The sequence below is a fragment of the Acanthochromis polyacanthus genome, chromosome 21 (genome assembly GCF_021347895.1).
Source record: "Acanthochromis polyacanthus isolate Apoly-LR-REF ecotype Palm Island chromosome 21, KAUST_Apoly_ChrSc, whole genome shotgun sequence".
NCBI classification, from domain to species: Eukaryota; Metazoa; Chordata; class Actinopteri; family Pomacentridae; genus Acanthochromis; species Acanthochromis polyacanthus.
Window position 1 is genome coordinate 5,842,279 of NC_067133.1, and position 26,700 is coordinate 5,868,978.

Sequence of the window (26,700 nt, forward strand, 5' to 3'; positions counted from 1 at the left end):
ATGCCTGGTGCGTATAAAGGGGAGTGTGGGGACGATGTGGACCCCATGCCGTTCCTGGTTCCATCGGAGAAGGAGCGCCTGGATGCGATGAACAAAGCATACGACATCAAGCGCTCCTGCTGGGTCAAAGATGACAAGGAGGCCTTCGTCGCTGGGGAGATTACGTCTGAAGATGGGGACAAAGTCACCATCAAGACAACCAAGAACACTGTAAGACAAACAGTGAAGCGTTAGCTTTAAAGTTTTACAGTAGTTCTGAAGTGTTGATTTTTTTTGACATTTTGGGGTATGATTTGAGTTTAAGGGAAAAGAAAGAAGAGGGGTGGTGGGGTTGGCACTTCTTTTGCAACTTGATGGCAACACCTTTAACCAATCGCACTTGAAGCACTTTTTGCACTTTTTGCACTTACTAAAGGTTTTTCCTTATGTCTGAATTCTTGCTTGAGCTGTACGTCGTTTTGGACAAAAGCGTCTGCTAAATGAAATTGTAGAATTGTATATGCCAGTAGTGTTTGCAGTGTCAGCCAATGATGTAAAAGAACCAGATACAGATAAGAAAAAGACATTTATAAAGTGAAAAAATAGCAAATCTCTGGAGAAACAGTAGACAGGAGAACCTTGTGTTATTTTTTTCTATAAAGTGAATCAGGTCAGATTGTAGGACAGTTTTACTTCCTTGGGTGATAAATAAATTCACACTGAGGCTCCGCTTAAAGGAACAGTTCAAAAAGTTGTGTAATTCTTTCACTTTTTTGTGTCTTCAGTTAGCATGGAGGTACAACCAGCTGTTAGCTTAGCTTGACATAACCCTTTTATGTGCAGTGTGGGTCAGGAGATACCCATTTTCCTTTGGATTTGGGTCACTTTTGACCCATGTTGTGCATCAAAGTGTTAAAAGAGGAAACAGGGAAAAGGCTAATATGACCCTGGTCGACTCTGTCTAACCAAAATCTACTGACAATGTTGAGAATAATGCTAATGATCTCACTCTGATCATGATCGTTTCCAATCAGACTGTAACCGTGAAGAAGGATGATGTCCAGCAGATGAACCCTCCTAAGTTCTACCAAGCCAGCGACATGGCCAACCTGACTTTCCTCAACGAGGCCAGTGTCTTGGAAAACCTGCGCAGCCGCTACATCAACATGAGGATCTACGTAAGCCATCTGCCCAACCTGTAGTATCATAGAAACCTCAAAACCAAACAGCTCAAGGATAGTAGAAAAACTTTTCTTGCCCCATAAAGTGTTACTGTAGATGTTGTGGTACTTAAAACCAACAACCAAACAAAAAAACTACGGCTAGGGGTTCAGTGAGTTGATAAAGGAGCACTTCACCAGTTTTGCACATATATCAGTTTATCATTTATCTCCATCAGCCTATGAACACAGTTGAATAATGTCTTCTGTGGCTCTGGACAAGCTGTTGCAAGTCCTCTGATGATGTCAGAGCAAAGTCATCAGTTTATGTGAATTTGAAGTTGAACTAAAAGGTGAGTGAGTTACAAACCTCATGCATAGATAGACATTTAACAAATTAGTGTAAAGATTCATAGTGTGAGTTAATTTGGGGGAAACAGGATCTAATGCAGGGACTAACAGTCAGTGTTTTCTGTTCTGTGATGTGCTGACATGTAAAGGTGCCTGTAAACCAGATTTTTGTCTACCATATTATACCGGCTCTTCACTCAGGCATCTGTTTTTGTTTCCTTCCCCTCTCAGACCTACTCAGGCCTCTTCTGTGTGACCATCAACCCGTACAAATGGCTTCCCATCTATGGCGCTAAAGTGGCCCAGATATACAAGGGAAAGAAACGCAACGAAGTCCCTCCTCACCTCTTCTCCATCTCTGACAACGCCTACCACGACATGATGATGGGTGAGGAGAAAGCAGGGATTCAGTGTGGCAATTAAAAGCATTAGAGATACAGAAGGCGACTTTAAAAAATGGAGGGAAGACGGAAATGATCAGTGACAGGTCAGTAAGAGGTGAGGAGAGGGGGAGAAGTTGGCAAAGATGAGAGGTAAGAATGAAAGGGTTGCGTGGGGATCTGGGCTAATCCTCTTGAGACGGGTTGCTGGAAAGCTGTTAGACAGTTATATGTGGAAAGAGGGTAGTTGCCAGAGGTGTGTAATCAGTGTGCTGTGCGATGATTTGTTCAGGCAGCAGAGAAATACTTTGAAGCCATTATGAGGCGTCAGGGGAGAGCTGACAGCTGTTTGTGTTGTTCATAGTGCTGAGAGAGAACATCAGCAGTGCTGTGATCTGCTCAGAGGGAAATCAGCAGCAATTATCCTCTTCTCCTCACACTCTCTCTGTTTCTGTCCTCCTCTGCTCTTTTCATGTCCTGTCGTTGCAGAGCATGAGAACCAGTCGATGCTGATCACGTAAGGGAAGCTTGTGTTTTTATCCCCTATGAATCACATAAAATCTGCCATGTAATCTACACATCTAACTATTATAACTCCTTAATTTTTGTGGTGTTTCTCCACCAGCGGAGAATCTGGTGCTGGCAAGACTGAAAACACAAAGAAGGTTATCCAGTACTTTGCCAATGTTGGAGCCACTGGGAACAAAGCCCCAGACTCCAAGGCAAGTTTGTGTCCGTATGCTTCATCTTGATTTCATTTGTTGTCATCTTGATTTAAATAGTGAACATTTGTCTTACCTTCTTCTTCTTCTTCTTCTCTCAGGGCTCCCTGGAGGACCAGATCATTCAGGCTAACCCAGTGCTGGAGGCATTTGGAAACGCCAAGACCATCAGGAATAACAACTCCTCACGCTTTGTAGGGACACATTATACATAATACAGTCATGGAAAAAACTTATTAGACCACCCTTTTTCTTAAATTTCTAATTCATTTCTTCTTCATTTTAATGCCTGGTACAAATAAAGGTACATTTGTTTGGACAAATATAATGATAACAACAAAAATAGCTCATAAGAGTTTAATTTAAGAGCTGATATCTACACATTTTCCATGGTTTTCTTGATAATAACCAAAATCATTTAAGTTCTTACATCAATATCTATGGCATTTTACTGCCAAAAACAGCTTTTAGGCATTCCGTGTTTTCTTTTCTGTCTGTTTTAGTCACATTGATACACACAGAAGTTAGTACTTGATTGCATCACTGTTGTTTCTGATGACTGCAGCCATGCTTCTTGGCATGCTCTCCACCAGCTTCTGACATTGTTCTGCTGTCACAGCAGGCCACTGCTGTTGCACAAATTCAAACAAATTTGTTTTGTTTTTGGGCTTGCGGTTCTCCATTTTGTGTTTGATGATTTTCCACAGGTTTTAAATTGGATTTAGATCTGGTGATTGAGCAGACCAAGGCATGGTTCCAACGATCTGGTTCTCCATTCTGCCGTGTGTCAATGGGCATTGTCTCGTTGGAAAATGCAGTCATTGGAGGCAGCAAAGCGTTTTCCAGCTGATGGAAGAAGACTGTTTTCAAGCGGAGCCCTGTACATGATCTGGTTCATTCACACAATTCATTGTATGTTTGTTTGTTTGTTGATTCTTTATTTCATTCATTTGTAAAAAAAAAAAAAAAAAAATTATAAAAAAATGAATAAATAAAAATTTAATGTAAATACAAACTTCTCCAAACTAGAATGAAAGGGAGCAGAAAGAAGACATAGATTGTATTCTTCAGGTAATATACCTTTAGTGGAACCAGGCACTGAAATGAACAAGAAATTGAAGAAAACAAGGGTGGTCTAAGAATTTGTTTTCCATGACTGTGTCTGATCCACTTTTGCAGAATCGAATTAAATGATTATTATATATTATGTGAAGTGTTTCTCTGTGTGTCTTTGTTTAGGGAAAGTTCATCCGCATCCACTTTGGGCCGACAGCTAAGCTGGCTGGTGCTGACATCGAGTCCTGTGAGTGCATTTATTCTTTTATTATTTTGGATTTGGCTTTACCAGCATTAAGGGACCTCGATGAAATAACACACTTTGCTTTTGACGTGCAGTTTCCTATGAAATGAAGTTACGATTCCGTGACAGATCATTATCTTTGTACTAAAACTAATTAGGATAAATGACTCTCTATAAACTGTGTGTGTCTCGGTGTGTCTGTGGCGTTAGATCTCTTGGAAAAATCAAGGGTGATTTCCCAGCAGCCTGCTGAGAGAGGATATCACATTTTCTACCAACTCCTGTCTGGAAAGAAGCCTGAACTTCTAGGTGAGACAGATAAAGCTGTCATTGACTGGAATTACAATGAATGGAGGCGGCAGCTAAAAGACTGAGATCTTTTTCATTGCTGGAGATGTCTATCGTTTTACCATCAGTGTTGTAAAACTGAGATATAAACACATTTTACTGAAAAAAAAACTTTTTGGAAAAAATAACATATTGTGTTGTAATACCTGAATAATATGTCTGACTAAGAATGCTTGGAAAACAGCCTGCAAGTAGTGTTTAATATGGTTTTGTGTGGAAGGGAAGGCTACATCCAGTGCATGGGGGCTCGCACATCAAACTGCAGAGAGTAAAAATAAAAATTGTTCCAAAAAATAGAACTGCTTTTTCAGTGAAAGTAGATGTAGAAAGATGTAGCAGCAGGAGTGCAGGGGAAACACTGAATGTAGCAGCTGTTACAGTTTACACTGAACCATGGATGCCCCTACCCAGAGTCTGATGGCTAGGGGGATGAAACTGTTGCAGAACCCGGCTGTTCTCGCTCTGGTGCTTCAGAACCTCCTCCCAGCGGATCATGGAGAACAGTCCATGATGGGGATGTGTGGAGTCTTTGATGATGTTGCAGGCTCTGCTGAGATGTTGCTTGTGTGCAACATCCTGGATGGATAAAAGAGAAGTCCTGCCATCCTCTCCACCCTCTGCAGTGCTTTCCTATCTGAGGCTCTGGAGCTCTTGTACCACAGACGCTCAGTAAGATTTGGATTTGGGGAGTGTGGAACCCTTAGCTCTATTGTGTTCTCTGGTCCAATCCTGAGCAGTTTTTCCAGTGTGTCAGGAAGCATCATCCTGCCAAGGGTGGCAAGTGGCATCAAGGACTGCTGTTGCCATGTGGAGTTGCCTGACCTGCAATGTTTAGATGGGTGGTACATGTCAAACATCCATCTGAATGTCAGGACTTAAGTTTTCCCAGCAGAACGTTGTATTTTAAGAAGATGATTGATGCTATTCACTTCATCTGTCAGTGGTCATAATGTTGTGGCTGATCGGTGGAACTATATGAGACTATATGACAATCAAAACTGCCAACAGTAACAGACAAGCTGCTGCTAACTTCGCTAAAGTCGTCTCAATATTAACAGATCAATTGTGAGAAAAAAGTATAATAGATAGTGTGAAAGAAAATTCAGTGAAACAGCTCAGGGCTGCTTGAGTTTATTTGTTGGTCTGCAATCCTGCAACAAGAGAAATTACTTTCAAATAAATACAGTCTCACTATGTGCAACATTGTATTTTTCAGAGGCCCTGCTGCTGAATCCAGACCCCAAACAGTATGTGTGGGTGTGTCAGGGAGTCACCAAAGTGGACAACATGGATGACGGGGAGGAGCTGCTGCTCACTGATGTGAGATTTTAAATCTAAAATATAAAAATATTATGTATTTTGTGTGCCTGATATGACATTTGGCTATGTAAATATATCCGCCTGTGGAGGGTACTGTTGCCACATTTTGTGTAACTCTGATTTTCTCTTCTGTGCTCGTGTGTCCACAGGAAGCCTTTGATGTCCTGGGCTTCACTCCTGACGAGAAGATGAGTGTGTACAAGCTGACTGGAGGCATAATGCACTTTGGAAACATGAAGTTCAAACAGAAACCCAGAGAGGAGCAGGCTGATGTGGATTCCACTGAGGGTAGAAAAAGCCCACCTCGCTCTGCCTCTCTTTATACCATGTCCATGTGACCTACTTCTCTTATTTTTACCCCTCTCCTCTTTTTTAGACACATCTCTCAAAAGCTCTTTTGTTCTGATGTCTGAGCTCATGTTATTTTTTATCAAATACTGCCTTATTCGTGAAACACTGTTCTGAGCAATTTTAATATGATATTGACAGAACAATACAAACAAATAAATAGATAAATTACAATGAAACCATTAGAATAAGGGTGTCAGTAAGGTCTTGAAAGAAGTCACTGAAAGTCTGAGATCCTCTGGGAGGGGAATTCCACAGTTCAGGGACGGTAAAGACGTCACTTTTGAGTACAAGGAAACCAGCTAGCAACTGGCTACGAATGTTTCCCTCACTGATAGCGAAGTAAAATTTGTTACGATCATCATGAAGAGCCTCTGTTAGGTCTAATAAAGAAAGGACTGAACCTTAGAGATCAGTTTAAGATTAAACTGCTTGATATTTCTTACCTAAAAGAAAGATATGAATCAAAGAACACTGTAAGCTTCACATCAGTGAGTAATTATTAAAATGTTTAGTATTGTTTTCAGAGCAAGAAGAAGTGATTATGTTGAATTTGAGTCACTGAGATAAAGCAAGCTTTTTACATTTGTAGCGGGTGCATAATAACTTTGTTCATACATGGGTAAGAAAAAGGTCAAAGAAGTGACCTTGGTTGTGGGTGGATTTTCTCAACAAGATTTATAAGGTTTAAAGAATCTGATAGCTCAAATATCAAAATTGCAAAGAAGCAGAACTCTGTTATATTTAGTCATTAAAGCTGACTAAAAGGAAAATAATCTAAAATCCCACAATAACATCTAAAATAGTTTTTCAGTGTAGATTGAAGATGAAAAAACAACCAGTGGATGGAGGGTAGATCCAGGAATATTGAAGTAATTCTGACAGGTAGGACAACGGGTTGATCAGGTGAGGGCCAGCAGTATTTTCCAGCAGGATCCAAATAGTAAACAACCGAATTTAATTAATTCCCTTTTCTTCCTATAGTGTCTGACAAAGTTGCCCACCTCATGTCCATCAACTCTGGGGAGCTGCAAAAGGGCATAACACGGCCCCGGGTCAAGGTTGGCAACGAGTTCGTGACCAGAGGTATTTCAAAATGTTCTAATTTGAGAAAACAAAGGGGACATTTCACTTATCCACTTTTCAAAGATCAGTTATACCGTGTTAAACTTGACATTTCAGGTCAGAACCAGGACCAGTGTGTGTACTCTATCGGTGCTCTGGCTAAAGCCATCTATGACCGCATGTTCAAGTGGATGGTGACCCGCATCAACAAGACGCTGGACACCAAGATGCAGCGGCAGTACTTCATAGGAGTGCTGGACATTGCTGGGTTTGAGATCTTTGAGGTGAGATTTGGTTTGAGGGGCTACCATGTTTAGTTTGTGCCGTTATTATCATCTCATCTTTTCGTCTTTGTCTCCAGTTCAACAGCTTCGAACAGCTGTGCATCAACTTCACCAACGAGAAGCTGCAGCAGTTCTTCAACCACCACATGTTTGTGCTGGAGCAGGAAGAGTACAAGAAGGAGGGAATCGACTGGGTCTTCATCGACTTCGGCCTGGACCTGCAGGCCTGCATCGACCTGCTGGAGAGGGTAACGCACACACACTGTCACGAAGTTCACACTGAGAATTCAGGAAAATCTGTATTCGTCCTGAGGCAGCTTTGTCTTCGTGACACATTGTTTCCGCCTCTCTGTCCTTCCTCCAGCCCATGGGGATTTTCTCCATCCTGGAGGAGCAGTGCGTGTTTCCAAAGGCGACAGATGCAACCTTCAAAGCAGCTCTGTATGATAACCACCTGGGGAAGTCCTCCAACTTCATGAAGCCAAAAGGGGGGAAGAAAGGAGCTGAGGTCCACTTTGAACTGGTGCACTATGCTGGCACTGTGAGTAATTCATTGCTGCGGGACCATGCGGCACAGATTTCGATGCTTATGTCAAGCAAATACACAAATACTTCCCTATCAATGGGAAATAGATGCCCAATTACGTCCACCGCTGTCAGTGAATTCACCAATATCTCTGAAAGTATAGAAGAATGTGTAACTTTAGCTTTTCTAACATGGTTTACCTGCTTGTATCTCTTATAGGTGGGCTACAACATTATAGGCTGGCTGGAGAAAAACAAAGACCCCCTGAATGAGACGGTGGTGGGGCTCTTTCAGAAGTCCTCCATGCCCCTGCTGGCCCTGCTCTTCAAAGAGGAGGAGGCTGCTGCAGGGACCAAGAAACAGAAGAAAGGTTCTACCTTCCAAACGGTCTCCAACTTCTACCGGGTAACTCGCAGACACATGGGAATGTCTACGCACATGCACGTCTTTGATACTGAACTTTACAACAATGTGAAAGAAACAGAATATATAATAAAAATCCAATAAAAATATTGCAGATTTACAGTTTTATAAGTTGCCAGGGCAGTGAAAAAAGACAAACGTTCACTGCAGAAACATGCAGAAGCTAGATCAATATAGAATATATAAGTTTCATTCGGTATTACTGACTTGTAAATCTTGCTCATAATATCACTGCTGACCTATTTATGCTGAACAGGAACAACTCAACAAGCTGATGAGCACCCTGCGAAGCACTGCTCCCCACTTTGTCCGCTGCATTGTGCCCAATGAGTTTAAAAAGTCAGGTCAGTGGGGGAAGAGTGCGTGATGTTTGGTTTACTGTTGTATGTTCTATGGTAAAATGTCACAGAAATCTTATTTTTGAGACATCATTGGAATATTTTACAGCATTAACTTATCTGTATTGGTGACCACATTCTGTATCCACCCTGCTGTAAAGGTGTGACAGATAACTACCTGATCCTGCACCAGTTAGCCTGCAATGGAGTGTTGGAGGGCATTCGCATCTGCAGGAAAGGATTCCCTAATAGACTACAGTACCCAGAATTCAAGCAGAGGTCTGACTCCCAGTTATTTCTGTATTCATCTAAGTTTTTTCAGTATTAAACAGTCATGTTAAATCATATCCAAGTAGTTTAGATCTGATCTGTAAACACGTGTTTGGTTTTCTGTCTGTTTTATGGCGCTTCACCTACTTAGTGTCATTAAATTGATTTAGTTTTTTCAAATCCAGGACCTTTATTCGTCCCTACTTTCCCTTTTAACCCTATTCTTTTCCATTAACCTCCCTGCTCTGATCCGTCTCCTGATTTCTCCTAAAGGTACTATATCCTCAACCCCAATGTCATCCCCAAGGGATTTGTTGACAACAAGAAGGCATCTGAGCTCATCCTCGGTTCTATTGGCTTGGATAATACGGAGTATCGCATTGGCCACACCAAGGTACAACACAGCTGAGCAATATCTGAAAACCAAAGATATAATAATAATCTTTTTTAACAGAACACTTTTCAAAATTGAAGTTACAAAGTGAGTCGGTCATAAATAAAACAGACGAGTCAAAATCGCCAAACACTGGAATCAAAATCATTTCTGAGTCAGAAGCATTTTTAAAAAATAAAATATGGATCAAGGGAAATTAAAATCCAGGTCAAATCAGGAGAGTTTCTCCAACAAAAGTATGTCATCAGAAGGAACTTAAAAGAGGTCACTAACTCAGCTGATGTGAATTCTTTGGGAAGATCTAACTTTGTCTCATTTTAGTTCTCCTGAAACCAACAAAAGACCTGCCTGAACATGTAAACCTGTTTAAAGGTATTTCTCTGAAAAGAGTGTGATGGGAAATAACAGATACTTAGTCAAAATACTGCTAGTGGCATGTACAAAAGCCGTAACGAGAAACTGGGGAGAAACAGGGCCACTAACAAAATCCACACAATGGAAAAATTAACTCACAAACTGAGACTACAGGAAGCACAAACAGACAAAAAAAATGGACTAAATGGTCAGAATACAGGACTGGAAATGGCAACAATGGAGAGGAACAAGGGAAAATTATGATAAACAGGACTGAGTGATGATGTAGATGCTCTGTTGCTACCCAGACATTATTCAGTTGTAAATAAAAAAGTGCATATGATGTTCAGAGGTCAGAGATATAGGGGGTGTTGTGCGAAGGCAGACAGAGCGAAACACTGGAGACTCAGAAGGCTTAGGTTGTAAGTAAGGTTTACTAATATCAGGAGAAGTGACAGCGACAGAGCAGCAGTGCATAAAAGCAATGCCAGCATCAGTTCTGAGGATTCTCTCTGATCTTTGGGTATATGTTGTAGTTGGGAGAAGGTCAGATTTAGATTACAGACCAATATAGAGACAATTAGTCTGCTTAGTCCCATCAGAATAGACAATATCTAATCTCCTGCAGTGTCTGCCTGTCTGAAGGCCATTATGATCTTAGAAAGGTTCTTCACAGCTGGGAAAGATATCATAAAAGGCTTTAAAGCTAATCAGTTAAATCATCCAATCCACACATTCTGGTAGTCAGTGTAAACAGGTTGCTTTTTCTGAGCAATCTGCTATGATCTGTGACAACATACAGCTGAAACAAAAGAGCACAACCCTTCTTTTTACACTCATCCGTCTGTCTCCTGTCCGTGTCCTCCTCTGTTGCTGCCAGGTGTTTTTCCGTGCAGGTGTCCTGGCAAAGCTGGAGGACATGCGTGATGAGCGACTGGCGAAGATCATAACCATGCTGCAGGCTCAGCTCAGAGGAACTCTGATGAGGGTTGAGTTTAAGAAGATGGTGGACCGACGGTCAGTGTGCGCCTGTGTTTGTGCACTCCAGGTGTTTTCCTTGGAGTCAGGAAGATCCTCTGTACATGTGCATGCTCATGCGCGCTAACAGTGTTTCTGTATTTATATGTGTTTAATGCAGAATTGCACTGATGGCCATCCAGCGCAACGTGAGGAAATTCCTTCAGCTACGCTACTGGGGCTGGTGGAAACTTTACACTAAGGTGAAATTCTGCATTTCCCCCTTTCAAATAATCCCATTTTATCATCTTCGTCATCTTATTTGCTGCCTTGGCATCCTCAGGTGAAGCCCCTGCTGATGGTCGCCCGTCAGGAGGAGACCTTCAAAGCTAAGGAGGAGGAGCTGAGGGCGGCAGTGGATAAGATTAAGCAGCTGGAGGGCAAGATTAAAGATCTAGATGGGAAGATGGTCACTCTGTCACAAGAGAAGAATGACCTGGCCCTGGTTCTGGCTGCAGTAAGCATGCCCACACTGCTGCACACAGTTTATTTAGCTGATGCTTTTGTGCAGTAATGTTGCATTCCAATGACTTTTGGACTCGACTTACCGAAGCCTTGTGAATAAAATTCCTGTAGTATCTTGGTATAATTCACAATAAAAGGCCTAAATACTGACAGTCCTTTGGTATTATCGTGTGTAAAGGATCACAAGGATCAGATATTTCTATAACACTAAGAAAACTCATAAAGTTGTTGACTTTTTGCTGCACAGTGTGGGTCAGGAGATACCCATTTTCCATTGGATTTGGGTCACTTTTGACCCACATTGTGCATCAGAAGGTTAAATAAGAGTTACCACTCTTTGAATGCCATTTCCAGTATCCTTAAAGTGCACTCTACCTCTCTAAGTATGTAATTTAGAGCTACTCAGATAGAAAAATAGCATCAATTCGAACAATAGAATTTCTATCATTGAAAAGGAAGAATATAAGAGCCTTGAAAAACCTTGAGAAGCTTCATATTTAACACTCACTTCCATTTGGATCCATCAATCATGTGCAGGAACTAGACAGTCTAACAAAAACTCTATATTCTCATTTATGCACTCCTTCACCCATTATTTGTTCCCCTGCAACAGGAGCAGGACACGCTAGGCGATGCTGAGGAACGCTGCACCCAGCTGATGCGCCAAAAGGCCCAGCTGGAGGAGTCAGTACAGGTAACATGTCACACATAAACTGTAGCATATTAGGAGCATGCAGTGAAATTAAGAAAGGAACAAACAAGCAGAAGGTGAGATGTCTTTTAAGGTGAAAGTGTCTTAACTTTCTGAACTCCAAGACATTTCTGGGTGTTTTTGTTTTATTGCTCATCATTGACTGACCATGCTGAAGGTATCTTCTAACAATTTGCTCCTCTGTATCCCCAATTTACTTTTTTTTTTTTTGCAATGTTCAGCACATATTCAGAACCAAATCATCTAATTAGAAATCATTTGGAATTGCCTGCCTTGGAAACCAAAACAAAACTGGTCTTTTAACTAAAATAATTGTGAATTTAGGACCTGAATGAGCGCCTGGAGGAGGAAGAAGGCAACACGGCCTCTCTGCATGGCCAGAGGAGGCAGTTAGAAGGGGAACTAACTGAGCTGAAGAGAGACCTGGAGTCTCTGGAATCCACCCTGGCCAAGAATGAGAAAGAGAAACAGGTCGATTTAAGAATTCTTTGCATTTTTTTTTGTTGATCTGGAGACATCTAGAGTAATGAACATGAAACCAGGACATCTGAAGTTACCATTAAATTATTTTCGTGTGATGATGTGTTTAGGGTCTGGACTTCAAGGTGCGAACTCTGACAGCTGACTTGAGCCAAAGAGACGACCAAAATGCCAAACTGCAGAAGGAAAAGAGAGCTCTAGAGGAACTGCAACAGGTAGACACAGGACAACATGCAAGCACATAAACTAACACTTAAAACATAGATTTTATGCTTTTACGTTCATCAGTGTCACTGTACATGTTTATATTACTTCCAAAGAAAACTCTGGATGATCTTCAATCAGAAGAGGACAAAGTTAACCATCTAACCAAGACCAACAGCAAGCTCAACACCCAAGTGAATGAGGTACGTGGCCCCTTACCTCCACACAAAGACCTGTAGGAAGCTTTCTCTGCATGACTTGAAAATCTGTGCAGCTGAATAAATGAATCCTCAGCAAATTATTAATGTTTCTATGTGTCTAGCTGGAAGATAGCTGGGAGCAGGAGAAGAGGATCAGGGCAGAGGTGGAGAAGGCGAGAAGGAAGGCAGAGGGAGACCTGAAAATGACCTTGGAGAACCTGAATGAAATGGAGAATGCTAAGCTAGATCTGCAGGAAGTCATCAAGAAGTGAGACACACAGACACATTCAAACTGTCGAGTTCATTTAAGCAACAGAAATACACCCCCTGTCAAAAGTTTTAGGACACTTTCTCATTCAAATAAAGTAGAACCTGGCCTACAACTTTTGACAGGGGGTGTATCTACCAAATTTGGTACACATATGCAGCACATCAGGCTGAACAAAAAAGTCAGTGACGGCCACATTCCAAACCCAACAGGAAGTGAGCTATTTTGCGTTGAATGTCAGATTTTGTCCATTTTTCATTTTTTTCTAGAGCAAACTCCTCCTAGGGGGAAACTCCAATTCACCTCAAATTGGGCCAGTACATACAGGAGGCCTTAATGATCCAAAGTTATTAAAATCTTTTTCCTAAGTCAAAGGGCGTGTCCGTGGCAGCCTCTGGAATTTTGATCCTTCGTCATGAAATTTCAAATGCTGTGTAAATGCCCTGAACATGCTCCAATCTGCCTGAAACTTTACACGTACGATCAGAGTCCTGCCCTGATCACATCCATATGATGAAATACACCCCCTGTCAAAAGTTGTAGGACAGGTTCTACTTTATTTGAATGAGACAGTGTCCTAAAACTTTTGACAGGGGGTGTATCATGCTGTCTGGCCTCCTCTGTTAATATAACACATGAAGACAGTAGTAGCTATACATCTATCAGCCACAACGTTATGACCGCTGACAGGTGAAGAGGACAACATCAATCTTATGTGGTGTTCTGCTGGAAAGCCTTGGATTTTGGCATCCGTGTTGATGAGGCTTAGACACCCAAATAAACATTATCCCAGAACAAGCACGCTCGTTCATGCAAATGGAAATCCCAAATGTCACCGGCCTACCTCTGCAGGAAAATGCACCCCAACACATCACGAAAACATCAAACAATTAGGAGCATCTTGAGAAACATGACAATCACCCAAGATGTTGATTTGAACTCCAAACGTCCTAGACCTCATTCTGATCACGCAACAACAGGATACAGTGGAACAAGTTTGATTCACAGAGAACTCACTGTACAACCCAGAGCACCCAAAGGATCCACTGTCAACGTCCTGGTGCCAGAACCCATAGAGAGGTCCTTTAGTCCATGCCCGATATTAGGCATGTGGTCATAATGTTATGCCTACTTGGTGTAAATCTGTATGAGTTCCTCTCAGTTACACATCTGATTGACCATTGTGTGTTTCTTCTTTTGTGTTCATCTAGAAAAGACTTTGAGATTAACAACATAAACTCGAAGGTGGAGGATGAACAAGCTCTAAGCTCAATGCTCAGCCGCAAGCTCAAAGAGCACCAGGTTTGTGGGTGGAGGCCCAAGAGCCCGTAGGGTTTTATTTCGTTTGAAAAAGAAATGCAACATCAGTTGCAGGGCAGCACAATTAATGGAATATTAATCGCAATTGAATGAACAAGTTTAAATGCACCACTCATGAAACACTCAGCTCAAAGAAAACAGCAAATGTAGATAAAATGTCATGGTTTCACCTTGGAGAAATCTGACATTAAAACATCTGTTTTTAGAAATATGTTTTTGGAAAATGGAAAACATTGCAATGTCAGATATTTCAATATGCTGTAGTCCTACTTGCCATGATATTTCATGCAGACATACATTGTCACCACAGGCAGATTCCTACTGGTTTTAGAGATGCTTAGATTTGTTTGCTAGCACCACAATGAAGTTGACATCCTGAGTGAAATGTTTCAACGCCTACTGGATGGCAGAGGATAAAGTGGCTTGGCAATCTACTGGCAAAATTCAGTTTCCATTGTAATGATGAATGTTTTTTTGGGTCCTTATAGTGAGAGGGATTATAGGCTGGAAAATATTAAATGTGAGTTGAGTTTTTGTTTGTGGTTTAAATTAAGATAATGAAAGATAAACAAAAGAAGCAGGGAAATAAGGATAGAAGGTTGGGAGACAGAGGGGTATGGGAAAACATGGAGTTTTGAGAAATGTTCATTTATGTTGTCTTTTTCCTCAGGGCCGCATTGAGGAACTGGAGGAGGAGCTGGAAGCTGAACGGGCCATGAGAGCCAAGGTACATGGAAAATTTACACCTTTGAAAACTTAACCAGCTAGAACAGATTCCTACCAAAGACTGTATATAAAAGATATAAAAGCGACTGTGATGCTTCTCATTGCTTTGAAGCCTCATTGTTGGTCTTTTCAGACATAATGAGCAAGCGGTGGATCTGATTAGCAAACTAGAAGACACTACACATGCTGCTTTATTGTCTATTTTCCTCTAAATAGGACCAAAATGTGAAAAATAAACATTGCGCTGTATTGAAGGAAACTTGAAACTAGATATTAAGGCCATAAACTTAATCAGAAAATGTTCACTGATGTAGCAAATCAAAGGAGAATTAGAGTTCTATACAATTCTTGTAGCAACCAGAGGAGTCGCCCCCTGCTGGATTTTAGGGAGAATGCAGGTTTAAGATACTTTAACCGGGGTGGATGGCTCAAGTGTTAGAGCCGAACTGAACCCAAAGTTGCAGACTTGTAGGCTATGTATAAACATACTAATAGGTGTGATATTCCATGTTACAGAAAGAGAGTAAAGCTGGTTGTCTGTCTGATCTCTTTAAGGTGGAGAAGCAGAGAGCAGAGCTGTCCAGAGATCTGGAGGACCTCAGTGACCGACTGGAAGAAGCAGGAGGAGCCACGGTTACCCAGGTGAGCGTGACCGACACCTGTCCATCAGTCAGAGGGTAGTCAACTTAATGTGACCTCTCCAAGTCTCCAACCCTCTCCCGTGTTTGACCTTTTTAGATTGAGCAGAACAGGAAGCGAGAAACCGACCTGCTGAAGCTGAAACGGGAGCTCGAGGAGGCGACGCTCCAATCAGAGGCCACGGCGGCAGCCCTGAGGAAAAAGCACTCGGGTGCGATGGCAGAGCTGGGGGAGCAGCTGGAGAACCTGATGAGGCTGAAAGTGAAACTGGAGAAGGACAAGCACAGCATGAAAGCGGAGATAGAAGATCTGAACATCAGCATGGAGGCCATTCAGAAAGCAAAGGTACAAAGTCGTCTTGAGAAGCTTGTGTGAATGACTCCATAAAAAAAAACAATACACAAATACAATCTTACATACACTTCTGTTTACATGTGTAGATAAACTCTGAGGCTCATGCACGTAAGCTGGAGGACAACCTGGCAGAAGCTAATGCTCGCCTGGCTGAGATGGAGCGCTCTCAGACTGAGCTCAACACCACAAAAATCCACCTGACTGGTGAGAACACAGATGTACACAGACGCAGCTCTTTAGAGTTTGTTGTGGATCGGATTTGCCTTCTATCCTGTTTTATGTGTGTGTAGCGGAGAATAATGATCTGAGCAGGGAGCTGGAGGACGTGCAGAGTAAGTTTACCCAGGTGACCAGGCTGAAGGCTTCGCTCACCCTGCAGATCGACGATCTAAAGCGCCAGCTGGATGAGGAGAGCAAGGTAAGCACCATCACAGACACACACAGCTGCCCAGTTCAAACAATTTAAACTATTAAAACAGTTATACAGTTTCAGTCTTGTACTGTTCAGCACTTTCAGCAAAGCATTCAGTATTTACATGTTGGTTGTGTTGGAGGAATGCATTTGCCCAGTGATATTTCCCCACTTTTTCTGGAATTCAAACAAATTTCCCTTTCAAATCTTTTGCTTAATATCTGTTTCTGTGTCACTGAATGTCTTTTTGTTGTCTTCAACACATTCTTAGATGAGAATGCTTATCAGACACTGTGCAGTGAAGACCTCTCTTCCTTTCTCCCTCCCTCTCTCCAGGGTCGGAATACAGCAGTGGTGGCCCTGGCCAATGCTCGCCATGACCTGGCACTCCTACAGGAGCAGCTGGAGGAGGAGTCGGAGGCCCGTGGGGAGCTCCAGCGCCTTGTGTCCAAGCTCAACGCTGACGTCAACACCTGGAGGAGCAAATATGAGACGGACACCATCCACCGCACCGAGGAGCTTGAAGAGACCAAGTAGGTTAAATGGAATTAAAAAGATATACTGCTACCAGGGCTGCACAGTGGATTGGTGGTTAGCACTCTTACTTTGCAGGTTGAAGATACCCAGGCCAGGGATCTTTCTGCATGAAGTTTGTATGTCCTCCCTGTACATGCGTGGGTTTTCTCCAGGTACTCAGCCTTCCTCCCATAGTCCAAAAATATGCTGAGGTTAATTGGTAACTCTAAATTGCTCATAGGTGTGAACGTGAGTGTGATTGTCTGTATATGGAGCCTTGTGATAGACGGGTTACCTGTTCAGGGTGTCCCCTGCCTTTGCCCTAAGTCAGCTGGACGAGACTCCAACCCTAATGAGGACTAAGCGGTGTATAGATGATGGATGGATGGATACTACTACCACCTACTGCCACCATAAGTGAAGCCAGATTCTTAAAAATAAGTCTTATATGTAACCCTCTGAACCACCAAACCTGTTGTTGGGTTAGAAAATATAGAAAAGAACAGAAAGAATCATCAGATTTTTAACTTTCTGACATTCCGAATCAAGTTTTGACAGTAAAATCAACTAAATGTAAGCTCAAAATCATGATATCGTATCAAGAGTTTGCACCAGATTCTGTAAAACATTAAAACCTACGCTCCTCCTCCTCCATTCTTACAAACATGGATCATCCACTTCACATCTGCCTCAATGAACAATGGAACATCAGTGGACGGCTCCTATCCCTGCGCTGCATGACAGAAAGATTTAGAAAATCTTTCATACCATCAGTAGTCAGGCTATTCAATTCAAAATTAAACAGATAAGAACCCTGACAACTGAATTTCCCTTTGGTGATGAATAAAGTGATTCTATTCTATTCTATTCTATTCTATTCTATTCTATTCTATTCAATGCATCAGGAGCCATGAATGACTCATCTGCAACCAACAAGTCATGCCACCAAGATTCTGAAACTTTCCAGCTGAGCTGCAGGCAGTGTGGAAATGAATTAGAGACTGAGGGGAAATAAAATGATCAATAAAATAAATGCGGCATGGCTCTAAAGAGGAGCAAGTTGCTGGGAGACACATTCAGCACAATGAAAGATCTTTATAGAACTGATACGCAGAGTCCTGTGAAAAATGCAGTTTGTAGAGGCTGTGATTGAATTTCCCTTCGGGGATTAATAAAGTTATTGTATTGTATTGTAAATCGTTAAATACTTAATGTATGCAGCCATATTTTCCCCAGTATTGGTAACACATGTGGACACGTGGAAAAATGTTGTACATGTTGACTCCAGCTTAATTCAATTTCTCCTCCCACTCTCCTCCAGGCGTAAACTTGCAGTGCGTCTCCAGGAGGCTGAGGAGGCAGCAGAGGCAGCCCAGGCCAAAGCTGCCAGTCTGGAGAAGGTCAAGCAAAGGCTGCAGGGGGAGGTGGAGGACCTCACCATAGACCTGGAGAAGGTAGACCCAAACACACACACAGAAAAGAGAGAGAAGACATTCTTATTTACCATACGTTTTTTTTTCAATGACACTTAAAATCCAGTTCCAATAATCTAAATTATGAGTGGCCCATCAAAACACCCACTTATTTACAACAATAGCCTTTTCTTAAACTTGTAAGTTCATACACAGTCAGCTTAATCAGAGTAAAACAAAATCACTAAAACAGATTTCCACCGCTGACACAGCTCTGTAGAGATAGGCTTTATACTAAAACGGCAATATCTTCATAGCTGCAACAGCACCACGGACAATAGTACACATCAAACACACAAAACTACAACAGCATGCAGCTCATTGCACATAATATTCTTCTACTCTCTTTGCCTACATATCTATTCTTCATCCTGTCAGGTTGCACGGCCATAGAAAGGCTTTGTATTAATTTAATTGACAAAAGTAATCTGACCAAACTACAAGGTGCATGAATGCACAAAGACAAACAGATATGTATGGATGTACTGTATTATAAATTTAAAAAAGTAAAAAACTGCTCATGTCTGCATTTGTCTGACTAGTCCAACGCAGCAGCAGCAGCTCTGGATAAGAAACAACGAGTTTTTGACAAGCTGGCGGCCGAGTGGAGTCAGAAGAATGAGGAGCTGCAACTGGAGCTGGACAACAGCCAAAAGGAGAGCCGCTCCTACATGACAGAGCTTTACAAGCTGAAGACGGCCTACGAGGAGGGGCAGGATCAGATAGACGTCATGCGCAAGGAGAACAAAACCCTCTCAGGTGTCTTCTAACTGCTCCAGATGTGCTGTGGAACAGTAAAGTGTGAAGCGTTGGAGCGGGGATGATCTACAGCATGAGCTGATTAGTTCTTGTTAATGTGTCTTTTCACCTTAGAGGAGATCAAGGAGTTGGTCGACCAGCTTGGGGAAGGAGGCCGCAGCGTCCATGAGCTGCAGAAGGCAAAAAAGAAAGTGGAGGTGGAGAAAGAGGAGCTGCAGCTGGCTCTGGAGGAGACTGAAGCTTCACTAGAGGTACACAAAAGTTGCTTTTGCCTTTGTGATGCACTTTCTTTAAGCACCAGTGTGGTCTGCCGATGGTTTTGTGATGGATTTGATTGGTAAAACTGAATGCTTGAGCAAAGAAGAGAGTTTTTGTTCCAGTCCAGCTGTCAAAATGTGTTGTGTGTGAGTCCAGGTGGAAGAAGGTAAACTGGTACGTGTTCAGCTGGAGCTGGCTCAGGTCAAGGCCGACATCGACCGCAGAATCCATGAGAAAGAGGAAGAGTTTGAGGTGACCAGGTAAGAACGCAAGAAGCATGTGCAAATAGTGCACAGTAGTGATGAATAAATTTGTCTGTACAACACCAGCCTGGTTTAACTCTGTTTCATCAGTCAGTACGTCTTCTTATGTTCTGTCTAGGAAGAACCATGCACGTGCAGTGGAGTCGCTACAGGCCACCTTGGAGGCAGAGGCCAAAGGTCGTGCCGAGGCTCTGAGGATGAAGAAGAAGATGGAGGGAGACTTGAATGAGATGGAGATTCAGCTGGAGCACGCCAACAGGAACAACGCTGAGCTGGTCAAAACCCTCAAGAAGCTGCAGCAGCAGATCAAAGTAGGATTCAACCAAGAGATACGATATGAAACTGCTACTAAAAACACTGGAAATGAATAACGCCTGGGTTCCGCTCTCACACGTCCTCCAGGATCTGCAGGTGCAGATGGATGAGGACGCCCGTCAGCACGACGAGCTCAGAGAAAAGTACAACCTGCAGGACCGCCGTCTGTGTCTGATGCAGGCTGAGATGGAGGAGCTGAGGGGAGGCCTCGAGGCGTCCGAAAGAGCCCGCAAACAAATCGAGCAAGAGCTGGTGGACACCACAGAGAGGTTCAGTGAAATCACAATGCAGGTAAGAAAGGCAGTTCCACACAAAGGCCCAAATATACCGATCAGGTAGCCTCGCTGCGCTAGACCCATGCTCTGAAGACGCAAGGGTCTAGGCACGCTCGACAGGGAGGGAGGCGGCCTAAAAGGTTGTCTATCAAATCACTCTGCAGCAACTGGGTAGGTATACAACCAATCAGCGCAACGAATAGGCTCCTAGAGCGCCGGAAATCAGAGGATGCGGTAGTTCGGTGAAGCCTTATTTATACAGTCAATGGGTGAAGCTCAAGTATATTACAGACATGTTAACAGAAAGATTATTCAGAGTCGGTGCTAATGGAGCTCAACGACTGTTGTCGTTTTTGTTGTCGACCCTGGCAGAGAATTAAATTCGTTGCCGTGGGTTGTCTAGCGCGGCTAGGCTAGTTGTTTCCGGTTGTTTCTGTCAGAATCGTCACGCCTCTGTCGTCACTTTGTTACACCCGCCTTCTGACTCTACACTTCATGGTGATTCGTCGGCCAGTTTTAGGAGCATCCAACCTCGAGCCTTATGGAGGGTAACTTGACCCACCCTGGCAGAGAATTAAATTCGTTGCCGTGGGTTGTCTAGCACGGCTAGGCTACCGATCAGGTACAACATTATGACCACCTGCCTAATATTGTGTTGGCCTCCTTTATGCTGCTAAAACTCCTCTGACCCAGTGGAGCATGGACAGAGTACCTCTGAGGATGTCCTGTAGCAGTAAATTCTGTGGGTCCTGTGGGTTGCAGGGTGGACTCTACTTAGCTCAGGTTTATCCTGGCACATCCCACAGATACTCAATAAGATTTGGATCCTGGGAGTGTGGAACCCGGATGAACACCTTAGCTCTGTCGTGTTCCCCTGTCAGCAGTCATAATGTTGTGGCTGATCGGTGCACATGTTTAGAAATGTGTATTGCATGTTAGTATTAATCTTACACGACTGTTTAACTGCTGTAGGTTATCCTTTACTTTTATTGTTGTTGTTGCTTGCTCTAGAACCAAAGTCTGACCATCCTGAAGAGGAAAATGGAGACTGACCTTGCCCAACTGTCTAGTGAGAATGAAGAACTGATCTCAGAGTTTCGTGCTACTGATGAAAGAGCCAAGAAGGCTGTGATTGATGTAAGTGACAGCATACAAAAGCAGCACAGTTTCAAATCACAAACCTGTTATAAGGAAGCATAAAATAAAAATATTTTTATCAATCTTCTGAAACCCCAAACCCTTTGGTGAGGTTTGAAATGCATGTTATCTTTTTTTCAAAGTGGAAAAAAAAAACATTTATCAGAGCAAGAAACTGCAAAAACAGAAAGGACTGTTGGACTTTCAACTTTCCAACAGTCCTTGAACTTATCATGTGTGACATATGGCTCCATAGACAAAACAAACCAAATCTGAACTAAAAATCGGGACATTTGGTCCTCTATTATGCACGTCTTATTTAAATATTTTCAACAATGAAACCATTAGTAACTCAGCCATGACCAACAATTCATGTGTGACAAAAATTCTGAATTTTGATTGAACTGCAGGCCCTGTTTACACAAAGCAGAGACAAGTATGGAAACAAACAAGGGAGACCAAAAGAAAAAAATAAAACACACTTGACCAATAAAATAAATGCATCATGGTTCAGAACCGGTATATAGAGGAGGAAGTTGTCAGCAGGTTCAACATGGTGAAACATTTTTATCTTTCCTAAAATAGAAAATATATGACTTTCTGTACTTTCCAGAATTGATTTCGTATGACCATGGTCACTTGGAAAAATGTTGCACATTTTTAATTCTTGTCTACTAAACCAGACATCAAGAAATTCACTTTTTCTGCTTGTTTTTTTTTGATTGTGCTGTTTTCAAAGATGTTTAGGACTTAATATTAGTCCACAAGACTAAAAATGTGTCCATAATGAGTAAAAACGTGACAGTAGGACCACCACCTCCTTGTGAACTGCTTGGAGTCCAGAGGGTTTGTAAAGATCAGAGTCCACATTGTCATTGTTGTCGCCTGTAGCTTTGTTGGAGCGTGGTGTTACGTTCAAAGTAAATCGTGTGTGTTTGCTTCCAGGCAACGCGACTGTGTGAGGAGCTGCGGCAGGAGCAGGACCGGAACTCCCACCTGGAGAAGATCAAGAAGAACCAGGAGCAGAACCTCAGAGACCTCACGCTGAAGCTGGAGGAGGCTGAGCAGCAGGCCCTGAAGGCCGGCAAACGCACCATCCAGAAACTGGAAACCAGGGTGGGGGGGGTGCTTGATTTATAGAGGAATGATAACCCACAGCGTTACAGTAACCCTCCTGTTATGTTGTGGGTCAAACTGATCCATTATAAAGTTGGAAAAAATGTAAAGTAATTGTTAAAAGGATTTTTTCAGAATTAAACTTCTTCTGCTTGTAATCAACATATAAAATGAGAATATTTTGCAAACCCACCCTGAACAGAAGAGGTGTCTTGTGTTCATTTAACTCCATAAAAAGAAAAAAATTGAAAATGTAAAAAAAAAGAAAAAATCAATGTCATGTTAAACTTTAGTATTTTTTTATGTAGGCCTTTTCAATGCACATTTAAAAAAGTTTTAAGATGTAGTTTTTTAGGAAAAACGAGTGAATTATCCTCATTGAACCATCATTTGTGAGACATAAAGAACACTATTACACTAAATATTAATTGAAATGGTTAGTAATGGAGTAAACAAAGAGATATAAACAATGTTTATTGAGATTTTTTTGTTAATTAAACACAACTTAAAACATCGTTGCCGTTCCTGAGAAACACAGGAGTGTTAAATGTGACAAAAAGTGATCGGGTTGCACACTCGCCTCGTTCATCTCATCCACATATTGTGTCATTTCCTCTCCAACTAGATTAAGGAGCTGGAGAATGAGCTGGACCAGGAGCAGAAGCGTCACACCGAGACGGTAAAAAGTCTTCGCAAAGGAGAACGTCGACTCAAGGAGCTGATCTTCCAGACGGAGGAAGACCACAAGACCAATCAGCGCATGCAGGAGCTGGTGGAGAAACTCCAGAACAAGCTCAAGTCCTACAAACGACAGATAGAGGACGCTGTGAGTGGCAACAGTTGGTGCTGGATTTAAAAGTTCTGCTTATTTTTCTTTTTGACAGATATTAGACAGATGCAGATTTTTTGTCTGTACATTCGATGCAATGATTTAACCAGAGGCGAATGAGCTTAGGTAAGACGAAACAGGGTAACAGCTGACATGTCTCTGTCTGAAGGTAACAAAACTGCCCTACTATCACCCATACAGCAAAGAAATAAACACATTATGTCTTATTTGTTTAGTCTGTGTGCAAGCTAAAGTGAAAAAAACATAAAAAAAAGACTATATTTGTCAGCCGTAAGCAGTGTCCGCTTGCAGTAGTTTTACATTTAACAGACCAGTAATAATCTGTGTCAATCGTCTCATCTACCTTCTCATCAGAAATCCATTTCCTTTAAACTGTACCACTTTTAATGATGCTTGACTAATGATTCCACAATCCATGGATGGATATTGAGGCTCATTGCTGTGTTTTTCACTAAAGATTTATTGTATGAAGGTAAAGGGCCAGGAGTGATCACGATCATTCTAAAGGTCCAGCCAACCAAATATAATAATCTCTGTGTGTCATCATCTGTAAAACAGCAAAAAGGAATCAGAATTTTTGGAAAAACTGACCCCAAGAGCAGTGTCCATCCATCCACCATTATCTATACATTGTTTAATCCTCATTAGGGTCACGGGAAGCTGGAGTCTATCCCAGCTGACTTAAGGTGAAGGCAGGGGACACCCTGGACAGGTCACCAGTCTGTCACAGGGCTACATATAGAGACAAACAATCACACTCACATTCACACCTACAGGCAACTTAGAATCACCAATTAACCTCAGCATGTTTTTGGACTGTGGGAGGAAGCCGGAGAAACCAGAGAAAACCCACGCATGCCAACATGCAAACGCCAAGCAGTAAGATCCCAGGCCTTCGGACACGAACTGTGGAGCTTCTGTTGAGAAACTTTTGAACATACTTTTTTCAATTCTTTCAAAACTGTAAAAACAACAAAAAAAAATTTCCTTTTAGTCAGGTTTGGAAAACAAATAGCAAAACACTGCAGCTTTTCACACCACTAACCATACGTGAAGATGCCATTAGAAGTGGATTAAAGTGTCTTGAACTAACAGAGTGTGCTTTTAATCAGGATTGTGCTTCGGTATGATGATACACCGAGAACAGAAATTGGCCCTCGGTGCAGAAGCAGGTGTAAGTTTTTCACGAGTAGTGAATTAAGTTTGCTAATATGTCGACTGTTAAGACTTTATAGAGAATTTCAAACAGAGTGAGAGTTGATTTCAGTGATATGGAGTGACTGTTCAGCTTGGGGTAATATGATAAGTATTGCTTAAAGGCTGTGGGCCGGAGAACTTAAATGAGGCATGCCTGAACACCTCGACTGATCCAAGGCCCCACAAGACTAGCATAGTTTTTGCATTACTGGCCAAGGCAACAGTGCTAACCACTAACCCACTGTGCAAAAGGTCAGCATATATAATGAAAAAAGGACTGGGTCCAAAACAGAGCTTTGAAAAAACCCAGAAGTAAGCAAGGCTTCAGACAAAGAATCTACACCCAAGAAGTTGATAGAACCTTCTATCTGTCAGATATGGACCGAACAGGGACAGCTTCTTTGGTGCCCAAGTACCGTCTAAGACATGATCTAAGGATCCTATGATCATAGTGTCTAAGGCAGGAGTCGGGTTTAAAAGCACCAGAATAGCAGAATGAGATAATTCAGCAGATCCAGAAAAAATTTAAGAGACTATCACTAAAAACCGTTGATTGTACTTTCAATGAATACTAAATCAAGTGTGTATGTCACCGCAGGAAGAGCAGGCCAACAGCAGCCTGTCTAAATACAGGAAGACTGTCCAGGAGCTGGACGATGCAGAGGAGCGAGCGGAAATGGCAGAGATGGCCCTGAATAAAATGAGGACCAGGAACCGAGCATCGGCCAACAAAGGCTTCACCTCAGTGGAGATAGTCCAGGTCACCAAGCCTTCCAGCGGAGGACAGGAGGGGTAGAGAGGAAACAAAACACACACTGCTTAGAGGTAGGCTTTTAAACAGAGCGGAGAAAGATGGTCTGAACATGCATGTGTACACACTGAAACATACAATGATAATCAGCCTGCTTTGTCGTTGTGTTCCCACAGTGACAAACACCTATTCACCCTGCAGAGGACGCTTCACCGAGGAAATACGAGCTCAGACACCCAGAGTAAAGTCTTAAAAAGTCTTTGAAAAGTCTTAATATGAAACGAGTACTTAACATCACCCATAGTCTTAATCTGTATAGTCTTAGTGTTGCTTACCGAACCTGTAGGAGCCAGTTAAAGCTGAAGATTTGCTGTCAGGATGAACTCTATATGTCTGTAGGTGTTTGATGTTTAACGGTCAGGAGTGGAGTTTTGTGTGCTGTCATAGTTCTGTAAAGGTTTTATTGTGTATTAGTACGTGTGCGGCTCGTATACTAAGTATTAGCGTATTTGCACTGGAGTAGGTAAAGCTGCGTTCTCACGTCAACGATAGAGAACCCACCTGTGTTTGTCACCTCTAATGTGTGTGTGGTCTACTGCACAGTCTTAATAAACCGCAATGAAGCAAACAGCAAAGTCTCTCTTAGAATATCTGCATGAAAAAGATACTTTAAAAGAAACTTTGTTACTTTTTTTTCACCACTTCTGACAAATTTTTGGTCTTTTCAAGCATTTCCAGCTTATAAAAAGCAACTTCCTGCTTCGTGGTGGACATAGTGTTGCCATGACAGCAATGTTAGCTGAAAACTGGGGTGACTCACTGATAAGCTTCAGCAAAGTCTTACAATTCTGATTAAATCTGAGGAGGATGTGATCCATCTGCTCGGATTAGTTTGTGATACTTTAGGACATGTAACTTGCTGTTGCCAGTAGATGGTGCTGTGACACAGATTCACTACTGGTGTGTGTTTGCCCTCAGACTCTTATGAAGAAAGTGAAATTTGAAAATGACATGGAGTGAACATTTACAAGCTTTACAATACATTGCTATATACTATGATCACACAAAGTAGTTTAAGCCTAACAGGGTGTAAAAACATCTCCACTTGCGACTTGCTAAGTCTTAGTCCCCTCTGAGTAAGCAAATTACACGTAATGTGTATCTTATTTTTATTTTATTATCTAGTATACCGGTCTTTTTTTTAATCTCAGATGGCCGCAAATTAGCACAATCTAATAATTATGGTATGCAGTATGTCTGTATTCAGTGAATATACTATCATCTGTATTTATCCCACATCACGAAAGAAACTGCAGCATATAATTAACAGACTTTTTGTATCATAGTTGACATTTTTGCTGTTTTCAGGTCTAAAATCAACATGGCCGCCTACAACCAAACACCACATGGCATTTTAACAGAAATATTATGC

The 26,700-nt window shown here is 42.0% G+C and overlaps 1 protein-coding gene across 1 annotated transcript; it reads left to right on the forward strand.

Moving 5' to 3' along the window:
- Positions 1–25,898, forward strand: LOC110960556 (myosin-16-like). Its single transcript, XM_051941549.1, has 43 exons — positions 1–210; positions 1,014–1,157; positions 1,722–1,878; positions 2,360–2,387; positions 2,496–2,592; positions 2,694–2,786; positions 3,832–3,895; positions 4,103–4,201; positions 5,457–5,560; positions 5,710–5,848; positions 6,893–6,994; positions 7,091–7,257; positions 7,335–7,451; positions 7,622–7,798; positions 8,003–8,188; positions 8,463–8,550; positions 8,706–8,823; positions 9,088–9,208; positions 10,443–10,579; positions 10,701–10,782; positions 10,863–11,036; positions 11,658–11,738; positions 12,081–12,227; positions 12,347–12,451; positions 12,557–12,643; positions 12,763–12,908; positions 14,120–14,210; positions 14,899–14,955; positions 15,510–15,596; positions 15,693–15,938; positions 16,034–16,151; positions 16,709–16,892; positions 18,197–18,329; positions 18,890–19,106; positions 19,221–19,357; positions 19,521–19,624; positions 19,746–19,938; positions 20,030–20,233; positions 21,229–21,354; positions 22,300–22,470; positions 23,096–23,296; positions 25,116–25,342; positions 25,445–25,898. Exons 1-42 carry the CDS (start codon positions 1–3, stop codon positions 25,311–25,313), a joined length of 5,637 nt encoding a protein of 1,878 aa, XP_051797509.1. The 3' UTR covers positions 25,314–25,342; positions 25,445–25,898.
- The last annotated feature ends 802 nt before the right edge of the window (positions 25,899–26,700 follow it).